The sequence below is a fragment of the Schistocerca americana genome, chromosome 6, assembly GCF_021461395.2.
Source record: "Schistocerca americana isolate TAMUIC-IGC-003095 chromosome 6, iqSchAmer2.1, whole genome shotgun sequence".
Lineage (NCBI taxonomy): Eukaryota > Metazoa > Arthropoda > Insecta > Orthoptera > Acrididae > Schistocerca > Schistocerca americana.
The window spans coordinates 409,230,992-409,251,620 of NC_060124.1; the positions used below are offsets into that span (position 1 = coordinate 409,230,992).

At 42.0% G+C, this 20,629-nt stretch overlaps 2 protein-coding genes across 3 annotated transcripts in view; one reads left to right on the top strand and one right to left on the bottom strand.

The window, feature by feature from the left end:
* LOC124619866 (protein sly1 homolog) overlaps positions 1-1,238 on the bottom strand; it is a 201,829-nt gene extending 200,591 nt beyond the window's left edge. The window contains exons 1-5 of the mRNA XM_047146485.1: positions 953-1,238; positions 684-843; positions 367-580; positions 197-284; positions 25-114 (exon numbers count right to left, since the gene is read on the bottom strand). Of these exons, the coding sequence (XP_047002441.1) occupies positions 25-114; positions 197-284; positions 367-580; positions 684-843; positions 953-980 (580 nt within the window). The 5' untranslated portion in view covers positions 981-1,238. The remainder of the gene's footprint in view (positions 1-24; positions 115-196; positions 285-366; positions 581-683; positions 844-952) is intronic.
* Positions 1,150-20,629, top strand: part of LOC124619865 (U4/U6.U5 tri-snRNP-associated protein 1) — a 71,783-nt gene continuing 52,303 nt past the window's right edge. Inside the window, exon 1 of one of the 2 annotated variants that reach the window (XR_006980152.1) lies at positions 1,150-1,438. Coding sequence is in view for 1 of the 2 variants with exons in the window: in XM_047146484.1 (XP_047002440.1) it covers positions 1,246-1,438 (193 nt within the window). In the remaining variant the exon portion in view is untranslated. The remainder of the gene's footprint in view (positions 1,439-20,629) is intronic. The other variant, XM_047146484.1, reaches the window with a different exon arrangement.

Genomic DNA, 20,629 nt, shown 5'->3' on the forward strand with positions numbered 1-20,629 from the left:
CCCATACAGCTATTAAAAACTTACCCAATGTTGCAAAGACTGAAAACAAGCTGTCAACTACACTATCCATTATACTTTCCATTTCGGTGTCCTTGATCTCACCCCTATTTATAGCTGGAAAAGAAAATGTCACTATAAGTAAAGTGAAATTACATTAGTGGAAGCAAATAACGTTTATCATTACCAGAATACATACCATAGTATGATACAGAATCACTATTCTGGTGCTTCAGAATGAACATATCATCTTCCAAGGAAATGAAATTCAGATACTGATCATACACCTGTCACAAAAGAGAATTAATAGGAACGCTATCACGGAACTACAAATGTCACTAAAATATAGAGTGATATCATACACAATACCTTTTGTATCTGAGAGACACAGTTTGCTTGCAGTGCAGCTGATGCTAAATCTTCAAGTTTCTGTCTTGAAATTGGCGATATAAAATTTAAGTGATAAGCATCATACAAATTATTTTGAAAATCTTGGCTGATACGGCCTAAATTTTCTTCAGTGGGAAGACAGAAGTAAACTGCCGGAACATCTGGTATTGGATCTCTGTCCGAGTGAAGCTGCCTGTAACGATAAGATTCTGAAATGACTCCAACAAGAATGGAATACAGCTAAAATCGATGGAATTGAAGAATAGTCAGTATACTTGTTTCGGTAATTCACTTACACATGAAGAGTTACTCCCAGCTCTCTTAGCTCCTTTATGGACACCAGCGGAGAAATTATGTCCTGACCGCATCTATCATAGATGAGGATTTTAAACACCGGTTCCGCAGACTGGGTTTTCGAATGAGGCTGGTTCAAGTTTAGCATCTGCTTTAAAGCACCTTAAAATAATGAGACATGACATAAACATTACCTACCATAACCAAACCTGGTTCGAATCACTTGTCATCACTGCTGCACGCTTCCAAAAATGTTACCATTTTGACTTACCAATCTGTTTTTCTCGTAATGTCAGCATTTTGTTGGTTGTAAAAGTCGTAGATTACGCTCTAGTAACAAAAAAGCCGTCGTATATCTCACAACACTCTTTTTCCCATCCAAAACACGTTTTTCGCTCTACATTTGTTTTGCTACCGTGTAAAACAACACGTACGTCATAATATCTTTGTCATAGGTTTCGCGTTTGAGTTGTCTTTGTAACATTTGCGAAACGTGGCGTCCATTTTCCTCAATATAGGAAAAGGAAGGTATTGGAGCTACTGTTTGAAGCTTAGTAACTCGGAATGGGTTCCACAAAGAAACATAAACACAGTGAATCAAAGAAAAAGAAACATCGTAGTAGATCACGAAGTCCCGAGAGGAAAGAAAGGCATCGCCATCACAAGAAACATCACAAGGAGAAAAAGAAAGACAAACTAACTTCGAAAGAAAGAAATGGAGAATATGCGCCGAAGCACGACAGCTACGAAAGCGAAGGTAAGATCTGATAACTTTTAAGGGTTACATTTATTGTCAGACTGGATATTGGTCATAATATGCGGACTGTGTGGACACTGAAAAAAGATGGCCAAAGAGAGGAACTTTGTTGATCTAGCGTTTTCTTGTTTATTTACACCAATACTCTACAACTCACCATGAAGTGTATGAAATACCATAATTCTCATTACAGCTTGTATTAAATTTTGTTGTTGTTGCACTCGCATTTAGCAAGAGAACATTGGCTGCTTAAAAGCTTCTATGAGCGCCGTAAGTACCAACTAATCTTTTTCTCGCGGTTGCTGCAGGAACGATAATTAGATTCTTCATTTAATACTGGTTCGTGACACTTTTTAAGAAGGCCTTTGCTGGGTTGTTGGCGTATCTTCAAGCATCTACAGTTTCTCAACACTTCGGTGACACTCTTCCGCAAGTCGGGCAGATCAGTGACCATATGTGCTGCCCATTTTGTGTAAAATAATTATCCCCTGTAAGTCCTATTGGTATTATATCTACGCATGTGAGCAATATTGTAGGATGATCCGTACAAGTGATTTGTAAGTAATTTCTCTTGTAAATTTACTGCATTTCCTCAGTATCCTACTGGTCAATGAACTGATGCCTGTCAGCTGCTTTGCTTGAGCCCTTATCGTTCCATTTCACATCACTGAAACTGTTACATCCGGTTACTTATACGAGTTAATTGAGTCTATGATTTGTTTATATTGTAGTCCCACAGTGCTAGATCTCTGCATTTTATGAGGAGTGAAATTTAACATTTGTAGACATTTAAAGCAAACTGCCAATCTTTGAACCATATCTTAACACTTATCAAGATTTGACTGAACAGTTCTTCAGCTTTTTGCAGATAATACTCTGTTACTGAGAAATGCATCTGCAGAGGTCATGAAGTTACTGCTAACATTGTCTGCCAGGTTTTAATACCAAGGGAGGTCTCTCGGATTCGAGAGGGTGGTGGATCAAACCCATGTCTGGCCATCCTGATCTTGGTTTTCCCTAAATCGCTTCAGGCAAATGCTGGGATGGTTCATTTGAAAGAGCACAGCTGGCTTCCTCCCCATCTTTCCCTAATCTGATGGGACTCATGACCTTGCTTTTTGCCCCCCCCCCTCCCCAAATCAGTCAACCATGCTATCAGCATGCAACATGGTCCACAACACACTCTTGTGGGGGTGCATCTGAAGTTACTTCTGCATTTGATGTTAACTCCATCCAAGACAACTTGCTGCATTCTCCATGTTGAGAAAGTCTCACTGGATAATGCTCAAAGTTGTGCTTTTTGTTAATAAGTGTTGGTGTGCTGTGTCACTGACTTGTGGTTTTGGGAAGTTCAGATTTTCATGCTCCATGACTTTGAGAATGTCACAAGAGAAAAGCTCAGGCTGGGGTTTGCTTGATTAATGTTTTTGGAATGCATGCTGGATGCCATGGAGGGTGGCATTCTCTTGGAGATACTTCATTATGTTTTAACTCTGCAGTTGTCAGTGATATTGGATGCTAGATTTGAGGGTAACATCTGCTACCCTTCTTGTAAACTGGCCTTGCTTTCTTCTAACCACTTGGCACAGATGAAACATTTTTGTGCATTGCATGATTCATCAATTGCACAGAAGGTGAAAACTACGTATTTCACAAATGAAAGTTATTACGTTCTTAGTTTGATTGTAGGCTAAAAGTTTTCACTTAATGCGGGATGCTATGGTAAGTACATTGAATATGATATGAAGTAATGACCCAGAAGTGTGTAATCGCTGCTTTGCAAGGAAGTCAATTTGTTTGCATTACTGCACTGTTTTCAGTATAATGAGATTAGAGTACTTTTGAGGATCAACAAATCATTCTTGCTGCATTCCTGTAAGACTATAACAGTAGAGGTTGATATTACATTGGTTCAGACTCTCTCGCCTTTTCCAGGAGCCAGTACAGGTGCAGATTATAGACGTGACATGGATTACATTGACATTTCACATTCTTAAAGCTTGAAATATTTTTATTCATCCAAGAATCGTCTCACGATGATATAGAAATTTCATGGTAATAAAGTGAATATCAAGAACTCAGAATATAGATATAGCCTACACACAGAACATAAGTATGCTCTGTGCATGTAACACAGGTGAACTTTGGTTCAGATTTGATATTAGTATAAATCATGCTAAAATTCCACTCCTTTTGCTCCTGATAAATGAAAAGTCTCAATGCTCACAATTTTACACACACACACACACACACACACACACACACACACACACACACGCAGTGTTCTGATGTCTTTACACTGCCAGTTTTCTTTTAATGTCCTATCATTTCAGCCACAGCTGTGAACATATTAAATTATATATGTTTACAGTTTATAATCCAGAAATAAAACACTGATAATTCTAATGATTTAGGGCTGTATCTCTTATTGTTAAAAAGTCAGTTACGTTGCTGGGTAGGCTAGTAAACACTTAAATTGAACCCATATTTTTGATTTAATCGTAAAACCTAATATTTACTGTCACTGCAGATGTAGTTTTGTTTGTGTCATATTATATTTCTCAATGCCATCTCATCACTGTTACACTGACTGGCACAGAAAATGAAACACTCAATAAATGATGTGTAATCATTTTATAATTATCTATTTAATCAAAGTGAAGCACTTCAATGAATTTTTTGAGATGGGTTATGTTGTTGGCATTGCTTTTCGGGCAAACAGTGAAGTGTTGATTGTTTATTGCACTAGTCTCAATTGTTGTTTCCCATACAACCTGGAAAACACACCAATGAATGTGACTGAGTAATGTTTTCCCACTCTTGTAGCGCTTATTGTTGTACCCCGAATTTTTCCCCTTTAAATCATGTGTGTTTGTAGGATCTTTCTGTGATTTTTGTAATTGGCTTTCTAGAGTAAACATGCCATTAAGCCCTGAACAAGCTGTGAAAACTGTTGCTTTGGTGGAAGATGGCCACAGCATGCACTACATTGCAGAAGTGTTGAGGACTACACCTTCCACGATTTCCAGAACTGTATGAAGGTGCAGGGAAACTGGAGCCTTTGCAAGGAGACCAATAACAAGCCCGAGAAGAGCAACATCGCAGAGAGATGACTGCTTCTTACAACTTCAGGTTCTGCAAACATCACACCACTGCTATTGAAGCACGGACTCATCAGAGCATTGCACAGCTCATCTACATTTTGCAAGGAAGATCTTGGCTGGACAACACAACAGTGGAATCAAGTGATTTTCATAGATGAGTCATGATTTGGCGTCAGATTACATGACTAAAGAGAGAGGGTCTGGAGAAGGCCAGGGAAAAGGTATTTCCCATGCACTTTCTCATCCAGGATGCCTTTTCAGGGTGGTTCTGTGGTGGTGTGGGCAGGAATCAATACAGCTGCAGGTACAAATTTTGTCTTTCTAGGGCACAGGAGCCTTACCGGTCATTGGTATGTTGTGAGAATTGTGCAAGAGTTCTTGAATGAAACAGGGATTCATTCTATAGATTGGCCTGATCGAAGCCCTGATTTGAATCCTACTGAGCGTTTTTGGGACCAGCTGGGGAGAAGAGCCCATCACCACTATCCAGAGATCCTCCAGGATCTACATATTGCCTTCCTAGAAGAATGTGATACGATTCATGAACAGGGCATTACCGCATTAATTATGAGCATGCTTGAAAGGTTGAATGTCATCATTGGTGCAAGAGGTGGCACTAAATGCTTTTGAAGATGCAAATAGAGGTCTCGGAGATCATCTCCAAGGTCTGTGAGGGAAACTGTGAAGTGTGTAACAGATGTACGTTACCTTTAGCAGCTTACTCAAATTTCCTCGAAGTGTGCAGTTCTGGCTTAATTAATTAAATTTGCTTATAAATGTATTTCTTTTATCATTGTTGGACACTTGGATGGGATCGTAGTACAATATTCCATCATAAGATAATGGATTAGTGTCAAAAATGTCAGTTTTTGTAAGAAATTGAAGTGTTACATTTTACGTGATGGCCAGTCTAGATTTCAGTTTCAAAAATATGACAGAACGTTATTGATAAAAGCATGTTTTAACATGTAATAGTTTAATGAGCAACAGCAAAGCCAAATATACCACATGCGGACAAGTGAATAACAGAAGCATTTGATACAGCTTCACCAACTCACAGCCAGTCACCTTTCAGCCTGAGCTAGACCTTTGTCTGCACTACAGATCATTCTGTAGAGTTGTATTCACATTCATTGGTTTCGCCAACTCGCAGCCAATCACCTTCCAACTGTGCTTTGGGCTAAGCTTCAGGTCTGTTTCAAACCACCCAGATTTACATGCAGATACTGAAAGCCACCGTACAGTACATGTCAGAGGTTACTTTGTACCGGTTTTAGTCCTGGACATTGGTGGCAGCAGAATTCTTATGCAGTAGGTTGCAAATGCTGATTCTCTAAATTGTCTCAGTAGTGTTTCACTGTCCAGGAAATTAGAGTTCCTAGAGAATTTCTTCTTGCTCTTCGTTGTCTACTGTGGTGTAGCAGTTAAAATAGCCAGCTGGTGACTTAGGTGGGTCACTGGACATCCTATCGTCATAGGCGCAGGAACCCAACTGCATGTAATTCATTCCTCCCATAGCCTCCATTGGAATGGTACCAGTGGAGACAGAAGTATTATTGAGTCTGATGCACATCAGATATCGAGCATAGTTTTTGTTAAGTGCTGGCCAGTTTCCGATGACATGACTAAAGGAATCCTCTTGTCACTAAGTATTACAGATGGGATAACATGATAGTCTTGCCGATGTCTACATTTTCTAATATGATATCAGAACAGTGAGGAAATGTTCAGGAGCAGGGAGAAATTTCAGGAAAAAAATTAAGATGATAATGATGACAATCAATAGAAAATCTGAATAGGCAAAGAAAAAATGAAGAATAGACCCAAATGCCAGGGGAAACTAACAGTCATGTATACAGTGTGCTTGGGTACTGTGTCACACAGCAAACATACATATGACAGAAGTTGACAAAACTTCAAATCTAATGAAGGATGTGGCCTCTGCTCTCCATTTGAAGACTGTCACCACAGTAGATGACTTAACCTAGTGGTGCCAGCACATAGAGGCAATGTCAAACAAGGATGGCCGTAAGTAGTGTCATCAAATTTTGAACCAGGAGTAGCTAGCATTTCTATTTCGAGAAGAGATTCCTTTATCATGGGCACTGATCTCTGCAGAGCAAGCCGACATAGAGCAATGAACTCGGAGCCATATTACTGATACTGCAACTGTCACATGGCCACAGGTATCGACTACACAGAAATAACCAGCTCCCATGCCAATTTGAACTTGCAGAGAAAAAAAGACAATTGGAGAACGGAGGCCAACATGCTAATATGTTTTCATTATGGGCATGTTGTGTGCTACTGTAAAGAAAAAATAATGTTTGACGTTTATTAAACTGAGAGATGTCAAAAGAAAGGGCAATTCTGTGCATGCCAGGCAACTGCCAATACCTATAGCCATTGCCATATTGTGGTTGAGGTAGCTCTTCAACACAGTACAGTCATTCTCTGTCATCGTATAGTGGTTTCAACCTCTGAAAGCAGGAAAGCCAAAATAGGTGACCATTCGTGGAGATAGGCCACTGTAGATGAATACTGTCCTTGGGTAACAGTTGCCAAAGTGTCGAAAAATTCCATTGACAAACAGTCTGTCCAGATACTAGTTGATCTGGGGCATTGTTTTCCATGATATCGGGTGCTTGTTATCACCAGTTGAAGATAAATTATTTGAGATTCCCGGGCCATTGTGCCGAAAGTCGCAGATGAAAAATGTCTCCCCAGCAGGAACCTGTATTGTGAGAATAATTATCTGTGAAAAAACACATACTTAAAATTTCAACACATGGCACCTTTGCTGTTATTGATCTTACGATCTCCTCCCCTGCTCTCGTGGCTTCCCTACATCAGTTGTCCCATGATGACCTTTGTGACAGTGACCACTTTCCAGTGATTATAACATTCCCCTGCTGCTGCCAGCCAGACAGGCCCCCACATTGGTCATTTCGCAGGGCCAGTTGGCCTTTATATACGTCTGCTGTGCACCTCGACACCTCCCTCTCAAACTCAATTGATGTAGTCGTGCGAGGTATCTCTTCCACTATTCTTCATGTTGCTCCCACTGCTATCCACCTAACCACAGATCCTCCTCGTCGTTGACCAGTACCGTGCTGGACCATCGCTGTCCAGGAGTGCCGACGGGTGCTGCAGTGATTTAAACGACATCCTTCACAGACTAACCTCCTCGCTTTTAAGCATATCCGTGCTAAGGCTTGTTACCTTATTAAGCAGAGTAAAAGGTAATGCTGGGAGCACTGTTTCCTCCCTGGGGATGTATGCCTCTTGATACAAGCTCCGTAGCCTTCTGGGTCATCAGTGACAGTCAACTAATCTGCAAGGTGCTCTGTGCACTGATCCATTGGTCCTTGCAGAACACCTCGCGACACACTTTGTGACAGCATCGGCGTCCTCTTCCTATCCTGCTATCTGTCTCTGACAGGTGAACAGACCTTCCTGTGTTTCATCCTTCACCATGCTGAGCTTTAAATGGACCCTTCACTGAATGGGAATTCTTGCAGGCTGTTACCTCTTCACAAGACATTGCCCCAGGCCTGGATTCCATCCACAATCAGATGATCCAATACTTGGACGTCCCCCAGAGCAACATCTCCTCAGGGTCTTCAAGCACATTTGGCTCATGGGTGATTTTCTGTCACAATGGCAAGACAGTATAGTTATCCCCATCCTTAAGCCCAGGAAAAATCCAACATCTCTTGAGAGCTGCTGCCCAATTAGCCTGCTGAATGTAGTTTGTAAACCGCTCCAGAGGATGGTTAGCTTCAGATTATGTTGTGTACCTGAATATTGGGGCCTTTTGTCCCAATATCAGTTTGTCTTCCGGGCAGGATGATCTCCAACTGACCTTCTACCTTGTTTGGAAAGAGCCATCCGACAGGCTTTTACTAGCCGCCGGCACCTTGTCGTGGTCTTCTGTGACCTACATGAGGCATACGACATGGCTTGGTGCAATCGCATTTTAGTTACCCTCCATTACTGAGGCTTCCGTGGTCCCCTTCAGATTTTTATCTGCGAGTTTTTATGCCACCAGCTCTTCCAGGTTCGAGGTGGCACTCCACTCGGCACCCCTCTGATTCAAGAGAACGGTATCCCACAGGGTTCTGCGCTAAGTGTCACAATCTTCCTGATAGCCACCAATGGACTTGTAATCTCTGTCTCAGAATATGACCTATCAACTGACCCCTTCTTTTGTTTAATTTCAAGGACTCATAGTGTTTATAGCATATATTATATTTAATTTTGATCATTAGGTCAAATATGTAATGAGTCAACATAATTACTGTTGCACTCAGTTCATCTGCTCTCTTTTCATGGAACACAGTTGTGTTTTCCCTTCAAAGCCTTGCAACCTTAGCAGTTAGCTGTGGTGTTATTTTAATATTCTCTACGTATAATCATTTTATAGACTGAAAACCATGCTGTGCCATTATATTCAATATCTAACACCAGGAATTTCAAGGTGAAGAAATTTCTGTGGTTTCCTTGTTTTTTATGTTACAATTAATGTTTGTCACTGATAATAATTTCTTGATAATTAGATCCAAATTTTTGAGGACACTATACGGCATCAACTTGTGCTTGAATTTTTAATCTTTTACCAGAATCATTTTTCACTTCAACAAATAAATTCAGATACAAAACCTAGGCTCCAGTGTTTATAATTTTCCAGTTTTCAGCATCGAATAAAAGTGTGTTTCTTCTTGCGTTATTAAAACCATTAAATTCATTGCACATCTTTTGTTTCGAATTATCTTGTTGTGGTTCATTCATATGGTAATGAAAAGTTCTGGTAGAAATAATTTAGGAGTAAAGCTAACAATTCACTGAGTAGCAGATTTTGTGAATTATTACCTTTACTCCTAAATTATTTGCTTGTTATGATTCAGTTTGTTTTGGTATCAGTTTATCATTTTCATCACTAGTAGCACTGTTATGATCTTTCATGTTCAGTTAATATCCATTTCATCCTTTGGGTTTTTGTTTTTTATATTGTAATCAATAATGAAAGATTTTTCTTCTTGCTTGTGGCTCAACAGCACATAACCAGGTGAATACCCTTTCATTCTCTTTTTTTAAATTTTCTTCTGGACCTTTTGACAATGTCATGACTGCTTTCTTATTATCAGGGGTGTAGATAATTTTCTCTTCCGGGGAAGGGGGGCAGGGTTCGATGTAGCTCGGTTCAAGTACAAGATGTTCTTTCAGATCAGTGTCCTATAATATCAGGAACTTAACTGTCAAAGTGTTTCAACATTTAGAATCAGAACATAGTTTGTATTTACCGAAAACTCTGATACTATTGTGGTACAGTCACTGGGGTCCCAGCTATTTTTTTCTTAAAAGAGGGTGTCGCATAGGTACATGAAAGGAGTGACCTGGAATTATAATTCAAGCATATTTAGGTGATGTAAGAGCTATTTAATCCCAAACTTACCAACAGCCTGCTAGAAACTTAAATATAGCATACACAATTATCATTCTGTTTGTAGGACACACTCTTTATTTTTTTAAAACTCAAGAAGAATTGTTTGTTTTTATTCTTCCTGCAAATAGTAATGGCAGAAGTTGTCACCCCAGTTGGTTGACGTTTGCTATAATTGAGTCTTCTACATTAAACAGCAAAAAATGCTTTCTGGCAGTACCCAGTCATTGTACAACAGCTGCAGAACTTGGTGCAACAGGCTCCTCTTCCTCCTCCTCTTCTTCTTCTTAATGATCGTTGCCACTGCTATTTCCTACCTCACAGTCTTCCTTCACTAGAATTCCACACACCTCACTCACATTCATATTGGTTGTAGAAGTCAAAACTTCATCATCACAAGAAACAAGGCCCTGGGATGTCATATTTTCAGGAACACGTGTCCCTACTCCATTCTTCTTGTGGAACAATGTCATCTTCGTATGCAACTAATGTAGCACAACCAGCCTTTGCAAAACAGTGTAACACAGTATGTCGCGTTACACAGTTCCATGCAGCAACAAACAAGTGCCTAACTTGTAAAATATGAAGCCTCATCATTTCCTTTCTCTCAAGGAATATAATTGATTTCTGGATGATTGCTACCCTGTATTTTGCTTTAATGGAGTGTCTTATGCCCAAGTCCACAGGGTGCAGGTGACTTGTGCAGTTTGGTGGCCATTGTTGTTGTACTTGTAAGTACAAGGCAGTGCGTTAATGTTTTTAAAACATCTGAGTGTCTTAAATTCCGCTTATTATCAGTGGTGGCAACTTCTCACTCCCATCAATATTGTCATACAGTAGCACAGTCATTCTTTCTTTACTTTTGTTACCTCTATGGAATTTTTCTCCCTTAAGAGAATAAGTTTTCGCAGAAGTAAAAGGTGAAAAACGCGTTTCATCTGCGTTGAAAACGTCTCTGGGCTCATAATGCTGTATTAATTGCGGCAATATAGTGTTCTTTCAGTGGTTTATATTTTCTGCGTCCACGGCCTCACTCTCACTCCACTTACTCCCTGCAATGAGAGATTATGATGTTTTATAAAACGACCTTACCATCCGTCTGACGCATAGAAATTTTCAATGCCGATCTTCAGGGCGATTTCCCGAGCTTTCCCTTGTAGAATTGCCCCTCCCATAGGAACGCTGCCACTTCTCATTCGATTTTAAAAGAATAGTTTCCGCATCACTGAAAGTTGACATGCAAATGTTCTTCATTTTGCAGCAAGAGGAACCGTTAGCGTCATCAGGTAACAATGCTTCCTTGGCATTGGGAATGCCGCCCAGTGAAGACTGTGCCAAATCGTACTTTTTCGCCATGTTCGAAAGTTTTATGTTGCGATTGCCTTCACTATAAGAAAGAAACCTATCACGACTCGCCCGTCTTAACTCACTGGGTTCGCTCAAGATACTGTTGCAACCGTTAAAGCACGTGAATGCGCTCGACCAGGTATTCTCCCAGTTCCCGTGGTTTCTGACTGGAGGTTCGTTTGAGCTGTTGCCAGCGAGCTGTTGCGCATGCGCAGAGCTGAACTCGCGTATGTGCGCAGTAGCAGCAAGTAGCCTGATGCTGCCGGAAAAATTTTTTCCGACGCGCCCAAGTTGCCAGATTCGCGCATATGCAGAACAAGCTGAGTTGTAGTGGGGTCATTCTCCACGTAACCCGTGTATATGTATCGTGATAACACTAGACTCGTGCTAATTCGGCCATTCCTGGCACATATGGGTGCCGGATTATTGAGTGTCTGAAATTTATTTTATTCTTTTTTTTTTTTTTTTTTTTGCTTTTTCTTTATTTTGAAAGCACAGGGGATATAGTGTACTGTAACTTAGTAAGCTGAAGGATACAATTTTAAAACATAGAAGACATACTTTATTAAATCCAAAAATACATTAATTTTCAAAGAAAACTTAGTCCTTGAGTGTAAAATACACTGTACATAATTATACAGCCTTATCACTTACTGTGAAACATGTCCATATTTTTTAACTGTCGCAATGATGATACATCGGTACTGCATGTGTATCTGGTTGTTGCATAATGTACTCCAGGAAGACCTCGGCAGCTTCAGCACCAGGAGTGTGAGAACTGACTGTCTCATCGCTGTCACACACTACTGGATCCAACTCGGCATCAATGGATTGCCACAATTCTCGTAGCTCTTCATTATGGTAGCGCTTTCCACTTTATCCCATGCTTCGGCTGCTTGGAAAACATCACTTAGGTTAATTGCTTTCCACGCCTTCAGCATAGTATCGACAGAGTCGTTTTCACTTTCTTTCAGCAAGGAGACGAGAAGTGAATGTCGATAATGACGTGTAATTGATTCCAAAATTCCCTGGTCCATGGGCTGAATTAGGGCTGTCACATTGGGTGGGAGAAAGAGTGCTTGTATGCCATCGGACTTTAAGAAACATCTGAAGGATGACTGGGAGCATTATCAGTTATAAGGATAGCTTTCAGTGGAAGCTTTTTCTTATTTAGCTGTTTTCTCACTGCTTGTACAAATGTTTCATGGAACCACCGAGAGAATATTTGTCTGTCCATCCACGCTTTCTTCTGAGCGCATCACTGCACTAATAGAGTTGTACAATATTTATGTCAGTGTGTTGAAAACAACTAGGATGTTGGGATTTTCCAATCACCATAAGCTGTAGTTTATGACTCATATTTGTATTACAACACGCCGTTAATGTTATGCACTGTTTCTGTTGCTTTTAACAACGAGCTTCCTTCTCGTATTTGGCAGCTAATGGTTTTGAAGAAAGCATCGGGTAAAAGAATCCTGTTTCATCAGCATTATGCAAGGCATCAGCAATTAAATCTTCTTCCTCTATTATCTTCCGTAGCTTGCTTACAAACTCATCAGCATCCTTATCGTTAGCTGAGCTACTTTACCCGGTGACTGTCAGCTGCCGAATGCCATATCGGTTTTTTTCCAGTTTGATAGCCTACCTTCGCTCGCTGCAAACGAGTTACTACCGCCAAGTCGTTTGTTAAATGTAGCTGCTTTTTTTCTTTATAACCGGGCCACTGGCTGGAATTCCTTCACTGCGTTGTTCTATGAAACATCTATAAGCAGCTACGTGCAGTTCTTCATTCTCACTCTACCGCATAAACTTTCGTTTTCCCAACTCACCATCCATTTGTGTTGAGTTCAAAATGGTTCAAATGGCTCTGAGCACTATGGGACTTAACATCTGAGGTCATCAGTCCCCTAGAACGTAGAACTTCTTTAACCTAAGGACACGACACACATCCATGCCCTAGGCAAGATTCGAACGGCCACACCGACCGGCTTTGTGGTGAGTACTGTCGAATAACATCTCCTTTCTTTTTGATGTCATAAATAGTTGCACGTCCAACATTGAACTCAGCAGCAATGTCTTTCTGCGAAGTACCACGATTTAACTTATCTAAAATTTCGAGTTTCTGCTTGAGTTCTACCTTAACGTGTTCCCCTTTAGAAGACATGATTCCGAACTGTAAAGAAAGCTTCAATCTCAAATACAATATACAGGGTGGTCCATTGATAGTGACCGGGCCAAATATCTCACGAAATAAGCATCAAACGAAAAAACTTCAAAGAACGAAACCCGTCTAGCTTGAGGGGGAAACCAGATGGCGCTATGGTTGGTCCGCTAGATGGCGCTGCCATAGGTGAAACGGATATCAACTGCGTTTTTTAAAAATAGGAACCCCCATTTTTTATTAAATATTCGTGTAGTACGTTAAGAAATATGAATGTTTTAGTTGGACCACTTTTTTCACTTTGTGATAGATGGCGCTGTAATAGTCACAAACGTGTAAGTACGTGGTATCACGTAACATTCTGCCAGTGCGGACGGTATTTGCTTCACATTTCCCGTGTTAAAATGGACCGTTTACCAATTGCGGAAATGGTCGATATCATGTTGATGTATGGCTATTGTGATCAAAATGTATGCTGCTCGGTATCCTGGACGACATCATTCAAGCGTCCGGACCGTTCGGCGGATAGTTATTTTATTTAAGGAAACAGGAAGTGTTCAGCTACATGTGAAACGTCTATCACGACCTGCAACAAATGATGATGCCCAAGTAGGTGTTTTAGTTGGTGTCGCGGTTAATCCGCACATCAGTAGCAGACAAATTGCGCGAGAATCGGGAATCTCAAAAACGTTGGTGTTGAGAATGCTACATAAACATCGATTGCACCCGTACCATATTTCTATGCACCAGGAATTCCATGGCGACGACTTTGAGCGTCGTTTACAGTTCTGCCACTGGGCACGAGAGAAATTACGGGACAACGACAAATTTTTTGCACGCATTCTATTTAGCGACGAAGCGTCATTCACGAACGTAGACCGGCATAATATGCACTATTGAGCAACGGAAAATCCACGATGGCTGCGGCAAGTGGAACATCAGCGACCTTGGCGGGTTAATTTATAGTGCGGCATTATGGGAGGAAGGATAACTGGCCCCCATTTTATCGATGGCAATCTAAATGGTGCAATGTATGCTGATTTCCTACGTAATGTTCTATCGATGTTACTGCAAGATGTTTCACTGCATGACAGAATGGCGATGTATTTCCAACATGATGGATGTCCGGCACATAGCTCGCGTGCGGTTGAAGCGGTATTGAATAGCGTATTTCATGACAGGTGGATTGGTCGTCGAAGCACCATACCATGGCGCGCACGTTCGCCGGATCTGACGTCCCCGGATTTCTTTCTGTGGGGAAAGTTGAGGGATATTTGCTATCGTGATCCACCGACAACAAGCGTCAGCGTATTGTCAGTGCATGTGCGAACATTGCGGAAGGCGAACTACTCGCTGATGGGAGGATGTCGTTACACGTATTGCCAAATGCATTGAGGTTGACGGACATCATTTTGAGCATTTATTGCATTAATGTGGTTTTGGGAAATTGTAGACTGGCGGCGTCGTTTTGACTCCCACATGGCTTTGTATTTATTTCTAGAGTAGAATATAAACTCACAGTTTCTGCCTCACAGACAACCTTGTTGATCTTTTACACAATTTGAAATAGTTCTGAAATAATTCAATGTCCTTCATTCTGGGGTATGCTACACAAGGAAGTGTTTCTTTTATTTTTGCAAGAAATTTGTATTCCTTCTTACTAGCGTTTTGCAGTGCTGTGTAGATAAAACCTAATTGGAAATGCTACATAACAATATTGCAGAATACGAATAAAAAAAGCCATAGTCACCACATAGCAAAATACTTTGAGTTGTAGAGTCTAGTTTTGAAATGAATATTACGCCAAGAACTGCTTCCTTATTTACATACCTTATCTGGGCAGAACTGATAAAACAATTGCTCCAGGTACAGCTCCCTAACCTAGGCCCCTTCAACAGTGTGCCGCGGGGATGCACGTGATTCCCGAAATTCCACACATTAATGTGACGAGAAGCGTTTTGCAGCGTTGCCAACACAGGAAAATTTACTCCGCTAAACTCAAGTTAAATTCCGCTAAAAGATTATTATTGTTATTTATCCTCCTGAAACCGAAATTTCAATGGACTGATAACGTACAAACAAATTTTTTGCCATCGTCATGGCGTATTATTATTATTATTATTATTATTATTACTACTACTACTACTACTACTACTGCTGCTGCAACTGCTGCTGCTGCTAAAAGGAAGTTTACTATGTTCTGATTCCACTCACTACATCAATGTAGTTCAAGCCACAGTATTTCATTTTCATTCAGATCCTGCAGTAGGTTGTCTGCTGAAGTAGTGGGACCGAGTGAACATATCCCTGGGGCATCTGCTCTCACGGTGGCGATTTCTTGGAGAAATTCTGCGGCAACTCGTAATCGTGACAGCACTTGCCAATACGGTTAAGACCATCTCTTGTTGTAATTATGGCGTTCACCACTATAGTAGTCTGTCTGTTCCGGAGAGACGTTTTTATCAAATTTAGTTGGCTCAAGTCCCTTTCCACCTCTTCACTGGACCATGGGAAAACCAAAAGCATAATAGCCGGAGCTTAGAGTTCTCGGAAAGGAATTAAGCCGCTGGAATCTCTGTATGACCTAATCTCATCCCAGAACGCCGCCGTATTGTTGATTTGTTTTCATTGGACAGTAGTGAGCTTGGACCACTGAAAATCAATGTTTGTTACTGTACTATCTGAGACAACCCCATTTCCTTAGCCAGCGATACTATTGGTTCTTTTATCACTTTCAGAATACGTTTCTGACAATAAAAATTCCAAATTCCGAGGCAAAGCTTCAACTGCGGCAGAAGATACTGCCAGCTGCACGGAATGGCAGACACAAGAAATTAAGATAAAATTAACTTCTCTTTTCAAATTCTGATACACACAGCTATTGATGTTTACCATAAATGCTGCATTGTCAGTACCCAAACCGCGCATTAAACGAATGTTCAAGCCGTACTCATTAAGCAAAGTTTTCAAACTATTGGTTACTGCCACTGTGTTGCCTTCCTCTAACTCTACAGTTCCCAAGAATGTGGAATGTAGGCTCCAGAAAAGTATATCACATACGCAGCTAACAATTTATTGGCACTAATGTCTCTAGGATGGATGGATGGATGGATGGATGGATGGATGGATGGATGGATGGATATGGTGTTATGGGCGCTCAACAGTGTAGTCTTTAGCGCCCGAACGGAAACAACAACGGACGAGTGTCACTAAAATGCAGCAAGTGCAAAAATAAGACTAAAATTGAAGGTAATAGTCCACATAGGCAGTGTGCACGTCAACAGTAGCAAAGTGGAAAGCAGCACGTAAAGAGGAGAACTGCAAGAGAACGTAAGGGAAGGGGTTAAAATGAAACACATAGCACGTTTGGAACTGGCCTATTACAAGAATAAAAAGGAGTGGTCAGCCACTCGGCAACACACTAAAAATTCCAACCTAAAATTTTAGGCTGAAGCCCAGAAACATCACAGCACCTTAAAACTTTCTTGACACTCGCCTCGTCATCGGCTAAAATCGAGGGCAGATCCCCACTAATATTAACTTCCGCCCTGACAGAACGATATAAATCGCACTCGACTAAAATGTGGCGTACAGTGATTCGTACGCCACAGGCATCACACAGCGGGGAATCCTCTCGCCGTAGTAAGAAGGCATGCGTAAGAGGACAGTGCCCTATGCGAAGACGTGTAAGGGTCACTTCGTCCCGCCTAGGTGACCGGCAGGAGGAACACCACGGCTGGATGGTGGGTTTCACCAACCGCAGCTTATTTTCCCTCACCGTCAGCCATTCCTGCTCCCACAATTGCAGAGACTTCCGCCGCAGCACAGAAACGACACCTTGCAAAGGAATAGAACATTGTGTCACCTCCGGTAATCTGCAGGCGTCCTTGGCAGCTCGATCAGCTTGTTCATTTCCCCGTATGCCCTCATGCCCTGGCACCCGGCAAAAGGACACTTGCTTGCCCTGTCGTGGAGAATGTACAGTTGGTCGTAAATCAGCTGTTCCAACTTCTCCGCTGGGTACAGGTTCTGCAGTGACTGTAATGCGCTCAGTGAGTCAGAGCAAATTAGGAAGTGTTTGCCCTGAGTACACCGTATCTGCTCCAATGCCTTCAGGATCGCGTGAAGTTCTGCAGAAAAAACAGTGTATTCCTGAGGAAGGCGAATCCTGATGACACGTTCGGGGAACACTACTGAGCAGCCAAAAAAATCCCCCTGTTGGGATCCATCAATGTAGGCTACTGTAAAATCAGGATGCCTATCTAAAATGTCAAAAAACAAATATTTGAAAGTAAAATCTGATGTACCGTCTTTCTTAAAATTTGCCAAATCTAAAATCAGTCTGGGCCTCTGGAGGAGCCAAGGTGGATATCTGCTCCAACCTCGACGTGAAACATTAAAACCGGCCACACCCATCTCTAAAATGCAATCCTTTGCACGAATCCCATAGGGCCTTGTTGCTCGTTGCCGGTTGCGAAAAAGCCTTTCCAGTGGAGGCCGAGCAACAGTGTGGTATGCAGGTGTGGATAATGTTTGATAGGCCGGGCGCACCATTAGTAGACGCCGCCGGAGGTGGAGTGGCGGTTCACCTGCCTCTGCACAGAGGCTCGGTATGGGGCTCGTTCTGTACGCCCCAGTGGCCAACCGAATCCCCTCATGGTGCACCACATCTAACAGCTTCAAATAAGTGGGTCTTGCAGACCCATACACCGTGCATCCATAATCAAGCCGGGACCGCACGAAGGCTCTGTAAAACCGGAGCAGACAAGTCCTGTCTGCTCCCCATGTGTGGTGACTAAGACATTTTAAAATAGGCAGCGCCTTAAGAGACCGTTTTTTCAGTTCCTAACCACGTAAGCTTAGAATCAAAAGTGAGGCCCAGAAACTTCACCGTGTCTTTAAAATTCAGAACGGTGTCCCTCATCCTCAACTCAGGCAAGTCAAAAATGGAACGAGAACGGTTAAAAAGAACACACACTGACTTATCAATTGAAAACTTAAACCCACTCTTCTGTGCCTCTTCAACCAAACGTCGCAGAGTGAGTTGCAACTGACGAGTCGTCGTTGCAAGGCTTGAAGAAGAGAAAAATACAGAGAAATCATCCACAAAAAAGGAACACTGCACAGGACTTTTCACAACAGACGCAATACTATTTATAGCAATAGCAAAGACCGTCACACTTAAAAACACTACCTTGAGGGACACCGTTCTCTTGTTCAAAGCGACTAGACAGTACGTCTCCACTGGACTCGCATTCGGGAGGACGACGGTTCAATCCCGTCTCCGGCCATCCTGATTTAGGTTTTCCGTGATTTCCCTAAATCGCTTCAGGCAAATGCCGGGATGGTTCCTTTGAAAGGGCACGGCCGATTTCCTTCCCCATCCTTCCCTCACCCGAGCTTGCGCTCCGTCTCTAATGACCTCGTTGTCGACGGGACGTTAAACACTAATATCCTCCTCCTCCTCCAGTACGTCTCCGACTCGGTACCGAAAATAACGTGGCGACAGGAAGGACCGAATAAAATTGGGAAGACATCCATGAAAACCCCATTCGTGGAGTTGCCTGATGATAAGATGCCTCCAAGTAGTGTCGTATGCCTTTTCAATGTCAAATATTCCCAACAGGTGATACTGGCGCAGGAAAGCTTGTTGTATAGCCGCCTCCAGGAGGGCCAGGTTGATTGGTGGAGCGATACCTCCTGAACCCACACTGAAAGCGACTAAGGAGTTGTCTGGATTCTAACATCCAGACAAGACGGCAGTTGACCATCCGCTCCAAGGTCTTTCCCACGCAGCTAGTGGGGCAACACTACGGTAACTACCCGGGCACGTGTGGTCTTTCCCAGGTTTTAAAAGAGGAATTAAAATTGCTTCACGTCACAAGTCGGGGAAGTGACCGGACATCCAAACAAGATTAAAAAGTCGGAGGAGGATTTCTTTATTTCTCCCTGTGAGGTGCCGCAGCATGCTGTAGTGGATTCTGTCCTGACCAGGGGATGTTTCACGAGCCCCACACAATGCAGAATCCAGTTCCCACATGGAAAATGGGCAGTTGTACTCTTCTGTATTGGGTGAGCGGAAGTCAAAACTGCTCCTCTCAGCAGCCACTCTGTGGGGCTGGAAAACTGGATTCTGACTGGCGGTTGCAGTAATAGCTGCAAAATGATGTCTCTAGATTCATCCAAAAGTACACAGAAATATCCGTCTCCTATGCCCATTTTCAGACTGGCCTTGAAATGTGAGTAAAGAATGCTTTTAATCACACCACTACACTTGCTCCTATGCAAACGTATCTGAGAGACATGGTCAGCACCTATAAAACACATTTTTGAAAGGCTGCGGAAGAGATCCACAGATCTTATTGCGGAATGGTTAGCCACTAATAAACATAATGCAGCTTCTGCAACAGTAACTTCAATGGACTGCCTAACTATATGTGCATCTAGTTTCAACTGCCCCTGTGGAGAAAAGGGTGCTGCAGCTTTTTCGTGATTTTTGAATGATTCAATAAATCCGACAGACGCGAATTTAAATTGCACAGGCAAAATCGACATCGCACACTAGAAGGATCGGCGGGATCTCAAGAAGCCAGTTTTCAATTGTTTATTGCTAAGCCACTCTCTTCTAAACTTTTTGCTTAGACATTTTGATGAGACAGCTAAAAAAAAGTAAAGAAAATCACTTATTACAACTCGATTAACTGCACCATAAACATTAACAATTCATCACTATGCATTGTGCTGACTTCGGTCCACGGAAACTTGCAACTGCAATGCTAAAAGCAAAGAACTAAGACTGGAAACGGATTGTTCTGTTGTGCTGAGGCAGGAGAAACACTATATCGAAATCTGATTAGTAAGCTAGCTGGAGCCACATTGTTGCCAGTTTAGGATTTTCACGCTAAATGCAAAATTTCACCCACTGATAGTGTGTAAAATCCGTCAAATTTAGCTGAAATTCCGCTGATTTGTCAACCCTCACCGTAAGAGCAGAGCAAACACGAAGCGCGGGCTGCTACGTCATCGTAGCTGCGCATGAGCAGTACGGCCTGTTTTATGGTGCTCTCTGGCAACTGCTCAAACGAAACTTGGGTGAAGGCTGTTCGAATGGCGGCCAGTGGACGGCAGCAACTAGT